This window comes from Vombatus ursinus, unplaced genomic scaffold (assembly GCF_900497805.2).
Source record: "Vombatus ursinus unplaced genomic scaffold, bare-nosed wombat genome assembly UNPS02014826.1, whole genome shotgun sequence".
Classification (NCBI taxonomy): domain Eukaryota; kingdom Metazoa; phylum Chordata; class Mammalia; order Diprotodontia; family Vombatidae; genus Vombatus; species Vombatus ursinus.
This window is the reverse complement of record NW_020954604.1, coordinates 10,831,846-10,837,845: the sequence shown is the minus strand read 5'-3', so window position 1 is coordinate 10,837,845 and position 6,000 is coordinate 10,831,846. Positions and strand designations below refer to the sequence as shown.

General features: G+C 47.9%; 1 protein-coding gene across 2 annotated transcripts in view; it reads left to right on the top strand.

Moving 5' to 3' along the window:
• The first annotated feature begins 219 nt into the window (after positions 1-219).
• ABCC10 (ATP binding cassette subfamily C member 10) overlaps positions 220-6,000 on the top strand; it is a 34,193-nt gene continuing 28,412 nt past the window's right edge. For both annotated transcript variants that reach the window (XM_027838398.1, XM_027838397.1), the window contains exons 1-3: positions 220-339; positions 1,210-1,381; positions 4,675-5,899. In XM_027838398.1, coding sequence (XP_027694199.1) covers positions 1,221-1,381; positions 4,675-5,899 — 1,386 coding nt within the window. In that variant the 5' untranslated portion in view covers positions 220-339; positions 1,210-1,220. The remainder of the gene's footprint in view (positions 340-1,209; positions 1,382-4,674; positions 5,900-6,000) is intronic.

Sequence of the window (6,000 nt, the reverse complement as noted above, 5' to 3'; positions counted from 1 at the left end):
TCCCACGAACCAGTTCCTAAAAAAGGCTTAGTATGAGGGCGCGCGCACGTAGCGATAGGGCGCGCGCGTAGGGATGGGGCGGGCGAGTGCACGTAGAGATGGGGGTGAGCGAGTGCACGCACAGAGTAGACTGGAGCGTCCGCGTGAGAAAGGCTGGGGAGTCCTCCAGCCCCCGGGGGGCGCCCGTAGCCAGGCAAAATTTAGTGCTTCGGTAATCTGAGCCCGGCTGGAAGCGCACCCCTCAGGTCAGCAGTTCCTGGATCTTGGTCGCGGGGGAGGGGTCGAGGCCAAGAAGAGCCGCGCAGGAGGAGGGAGCTTCCCCCTCCCTTTCCCTCTGAGGTACTGCGTGACCCTGGATGGGGCAGAAGTGCAACGCAGGGGGAAAGGGGGGGAGAAGGGGAAGTGGGGCAGAGTGACCGGGGGTGGGGGTGGGAGAGAGACCGGGCAGTAGGAGGGAATGAGCGCTAAGTAGCCTAGAGCCGGATGAACGGAGTACGACGAATCCCAGCTCTGCCACTTACTTCCTAGGCGATCTTGGGCAAATTGCTTAACTTCTCTGGATTTCAGTTTACTTATCAGTAAAATGTGGCGGTTGTACTAAATGCCCTGTAAAATCCCTTTCAGTTCAAAACCTGGAATCGTGTGTGACACCCCAATACTCCTGCCCCCCAGCTTAACTCCCCATCCCCCCATGTGTGCTCCCATCTACCTACCCAATTTGTTCAAACCCCAGATTCTCCTAATTTGTGTCTCCACACAAGATCTATGGCTTTTAGTCGTTATTCCCATCTGCACCCAGACACCTGAATCCCCCCACCCTCCCATCCATGCCTTCTCAGACCCAGGCCTCCCTGTCACCCCCAATGTGGCCTCTCAATCCTGGGGCTCCTTGACTCCCATAATCTGTACCCCTTCCAGGAATCCCTGACCCCCATGATTTATCTTCACTAATTATAGACTTAGGGCTCCCTGCTTCTTCTAGGGGATGTGTGCTTCCCTGACCTGGGGCTCCCCTACATCTCTAGCCCCCATTTATTCTTCCTTGAGTATCCCCCCATTTCTGGGTTACCTAGCCAACAACCTGCAGGGGAGCAGGCACCTCGGGCTACCCCTGGCCCATCACCCAATATAGGAATTTTCCTTTCTGCCCAGATTTCCAAACCTCTCCTCTAATCTCATTCTCCTCCCTTATCCTCTTTCTTTCTATAGGTGTAGCCAGGATGGAGAGGCTTTTGATACAACTGTGTGATTCCAGCCCAGACAAGCCATTCCCACTCTGGGAATGGGGCACTGTGGGACACTGCTTTACCCAGCTGGTGCTCAATTCCCTGGCACATGTACTTCTTGCCCTAATCAGTGCCTGCTACCTCGGCACTCCAAGGTGGGTAGAGAAAGGTACATGAAACCCTTCCAGGGGACAGGCCACCATCCCCTCCTCCTTTTTATCCCTACCCCCAACCCCTCCAGCATTCTTCTCTGCATTTCCACTACTCCTTTTTTGTGTTATGCTAAATTATTTTTTGCATTTGTAGCAGATTTGGGTGAAGTGTTTATTCCAGCCTTATTTTCATTGCCTCAAAGGTGTGCGTTTTTGAGGGGCTCATCATGACAGCAATATAGAATATCAGACCAGTTTGTCACTAACATAGCCCCAGAGCTCTTGAGCTAAGAATACTTAGAATCTGACGCACAGAGAAGAAAGGTGATAGGTGAAGAAAGGGACAGGACGTGAAAGCAGGATTCTAGCTAGCTGTAGACACCCCTAGCTCTGCATAAAAATACTGTGTAGAAGCTAAAGTGACTCTCAGTGTCCTGAGTGCTTAGGGGTAATGGGGTGGGGAGATTGGAACACAGAGATAGGAGGTGAGAGATGATCCCGAACGAGAGAAACTGCTGGGCTGGGATCTCCTAATCTCATAGGGGAGCCACAGCCCTTGACCTGGGGAGACTTTTCAGTCTGAAGAGGCAGATATGTTCCCTTCTTTAGAAAGCGTCTAAACTAATGTTTGTCCCGACTTTAAGGGACCCCAGTCCAATCAATCTATACCTTAGGTGGGGAAAGCTCTGCAGAGTCTTTCCTTGAGTTTGTGAAGATCATGGATTTATAGATTGAAGAGACTTTAGAGGTCTCTGAATCAAACCCCCTCAGTGTACAGATAAGGAACTTTGGGGCTAGAGACTTTAAGCACCTTCTCTAAGATCACACAGGTAGTTAATAAGTAGTAAAGCTGGGCTTTGAACCAGGGTCAACTCTAGACCCAATGCTCTTTCCATTGTACCAAGCTGCTTCTCTTCATTAGTTTCTGAAATGGCATGGCAAAGCAGAAAGAACATCAGTAGGTCAAAAATCTGCATTGATCCTCCATTGGGTATGTAGTGAAGGCGAGAGTATTTTAGGGTGCTTGCTGAAAAGAAATATGTAAAGCTCTGAAGTGTAAATGTGGAGGCAAGGATTATAGTCTAATCCAGACCTGCACAATTTGGCAATAGGTAGGGGCCAAAATTAAAATAGGATAAACTTCTTTAGGCCGCAGATAAGTTAGGCTGGAGACAGACTGACCATGGTTGACTGCCATGGGTCACGTGACAAACAGGAGAGAGTATGAACTAGCAATCCTACATTTTTTGAGGCTGCCTAAAATCCTTTGGAGGGCCACAAGCGATCTGTAGGCTATATGTTGTGCAGGCTTGCTCTAATCATTAGAGCTACGTATATACTTTGTTTAGGGGTGTGTGTGTGTGTGTGTGTGTGTGTGTGTGTTGGTGTGTATGTGTGTTGGTGAAATGTGTAAATCAAAATATTGACCTATGTTTCAAATACCCTAGTTATGTTTGCTATTTACAGGACCCCCTGAGTGAATTAAATCAGTCAATCAATAACATTTATTAAGTGCCTACTATGTGTCAGGCACTGTGCTAAGTGCTAGAGAGATAAAAAGGCATAAGATAGTCCCTGCCCTCAAGGAGTTTACAATCTAATGGAGGAAACAACATGCAAACAAACATATACAAAGCAAGCTATATTCAGGACCAATAGGAAATAATTAAGAGAGAAGGCACTAGAATTAAGAGCATTTGGGGAAGGCTTTCTGTAGAAATTTCTGTGAGATTATATTGGGACTTAAAGGAAGCTGGAGTGAAGGAGGGAGAGCATTCCAGGCATGCAGGATAGCCAGAGAGGATGGTGGGAGTGGAGAGATGAAATGTTTTGTGAAATACAGAGTCATCCTGAATTTATATGTTGTGTAACTTAGGATATAAGTGGAAAAATGGAGTCTGGAAGTCTTGGCTTTGCTACTTACGCTTTGGCCTCGGAGAGGTCCCTTCGCCTAGTTGGGATTCAGTTTCCTTCTGGGTGAAATGAAAGGGGTAGGACTAAATCATTTCTATGGTCCCTTCCAGATCTGGGATTTTATGTTTTCTGATTTTTTGCATATTGGGTTTTTTTTTTAGTTTCTATTTTTTTTATTAATTTATTTTGATTTATCAACAACCACTTCCATATGCTTTTGAGTTTACAATTTTTCTCCCCCTTCGCACCATCCTCCCCAGGACAGTGCACAATCTGATATAGGCTATACATATACATTCCTATTAAACATATTTTCACATTAGTGATGTTGTAAGTAAGAATTAGAACCAATAGGAGGAGCCACCAGAAAGAGAAAACAAAACTCAACAGAAGAAAAAAAAGTAGCGAATAGTATGCTTTGATCTGCATTCAAACACCATAGTTCTTTCTTTGGATGTGGATAGCATTTTCTGTCATGAGGCCTCTGGAGATGTCTTAGATCCTTGTATTGCTGGGAAGGGTTAAGTCTATCGATATCAGTCATCACACAATGTGGTTGTTATTGTGTATGACATTGTCCTGGTTCTGCTCACTTCACTCGGCATCAGACCATACAAGTCTTTCCAGGTTTTTCTGAAGTCATCCTGTTCATCTTTTCTTATAGCACAATAGTATTCCATTACATTCATATACCACAACTTGTTCAGCCATTCCCAGATTGATGGGCAACCTCTTGATTTCCAATTCTTTGCCACCACAGAAAGACTTGCTATAAATATTTTTGTACATGTGGGTCCTTTTCCCATTAGTATGATCTCTTTGGGATACAGCCCTAGAAGTGCTATTGCTGGGTCAAAGGGTATGCACATTTTTATAGCCCTTTGGGCATGGTTCCAAATTGCTCTCCAAAATGGTTGGATCATTTCACAATTCCACCAACAGTGCATTAATGTTCCAATTTTTCCACATCTTCTCCAACATTTATCATTTTCTTGTTTTGTCATGTTGGTCAATCTGATAAGTGTGTTGTGGTACCTCAGAGTTGTTTTGATTTGCATTTCCCTAATCAATAGTGATTTAGAGCATTTTTTCATGTGACTGTAGATGGTTTTAATTTCTTCATCTGAGAATTGCCTGTTCATATCCTTTGACCATTTATCAATTGGGGAATTGGGTTTTCTTCTAATTGAGTATAGCTATAGATCCAGGTTACAAGACAGTGTTCTGAAGAGGAAGATTGGGTGAGAGACTGAGTTTATACATTGAAGAGTGGACTGGGATGAATCTTGGAAGGCCTGCTGGCAGAGGAGGCTCAAAAGTAAAGTACAAAGGGTTACAGTATTAATTTACCTTTTCATTTGTCCCATCTCCACCTTGTCTAGGTATCCAGACTCCATGCCACCTTGTAGCCCAGGCTGGCGTCTTCGACTTGTCGTCTCCTTCCTGTTGTCAATTCTTCCATTACTTGACCTGTTACCGGCAGCCATCCCCTCAGAGGCAGTCCCTGGTCCCCTGGCGTTAGAGGTGCTGGCAGGAGGTGTTGCGACGATCGCCTGGATCACTCATAGCTTGGCACTCCGGGCACTAGCTCGGTCCCATGGTAGACTTTCTCGTGGGCCTTTGATTTTGGCCCTGACTGCCCTCCTGCCTGCCCCTGCCATGGTGCTGACCCTGCTGTGGCATTGTCAGCAAGGGACTCTCCTGACCCCACTCCAGCTAGCACCCTTCTTCCGACTCTGCTTTGTAATCTTGCAGCTGACCATGCTTCTGGCCTATTTGCTGGGGTGGGCAGTGCCTGGGGACCAGAGGCAGCGAAGGGCTTGGGCCTCTGACAGCCTCCTTCTCGAGCCACAGAGGCCAGAGATGGCTGAAGATGGGGAGAGCTGGCTCTCACGCTTCTTCTACCTGTGGCTGGCTCCCCTGCTGGCCCGGGGGGTCCGGGGACAACTCCAGCAACCTCAAGACACTTGCCTGCTGCCCTCCAGGCTGCAGACAGCCTACCTTGCCCGCCTCTTCAGGGCACACTGGAGGGAGGGGGCCAAGCTGTGGCTGGTCCTGTATGGAGCTTTAGGGCAACGCTATCTCACATTAGGACTCCTGAAGCTAGCAGGGACACTTCTAGGCTTCTCTGGTCCTTTGCTTCTTTCACTATTGGTTGGTTTCTTGGAGAACGAACAGGAGCCCCTGAGTCAAGGAGTGCTTTATGCAATGGGACTTGCAGGTGGGGCAGTACTGGGTGCTTTGCTGCAGAACCAGTATGGGTATGAGTTGAGGAAGGTGGCATTACAGGCTCGAGGAGCTGTGTTGGGGGCTGTGTACCATAAGACCCTCCACCTGGGGCCAAATCGCCCCTCTGCTGGCGAGGCAGTGAACCTCCTGGGCACTGATTCTGAGCGGCTGCTTAACTTTGCCAATAGTTTCCATGAGGCCTGGGGCCTGCCCCTGCAGCTGTCCATCACCCTCTATCTGCTCTACCAGCAGGTAGGCCTGGCCTTCCTAGGTGGGTTGGGCCTGGCGCTGCTGCTAGTGCCTCTTAACAAAGTGATTGCGACACGCATCTTGGCCAAGAATGAGTCTATGCTCCAGCACAAGGATGCTCGAGTCAAGGTAAGGGGGCAAGACCCACAGGTGATGCTGTCATGGTATGAATTGTTCTGCCTTCCCTTCCTCCCACCCACTTCCCTGGAATACTCTCTTTTCTGTAAGGC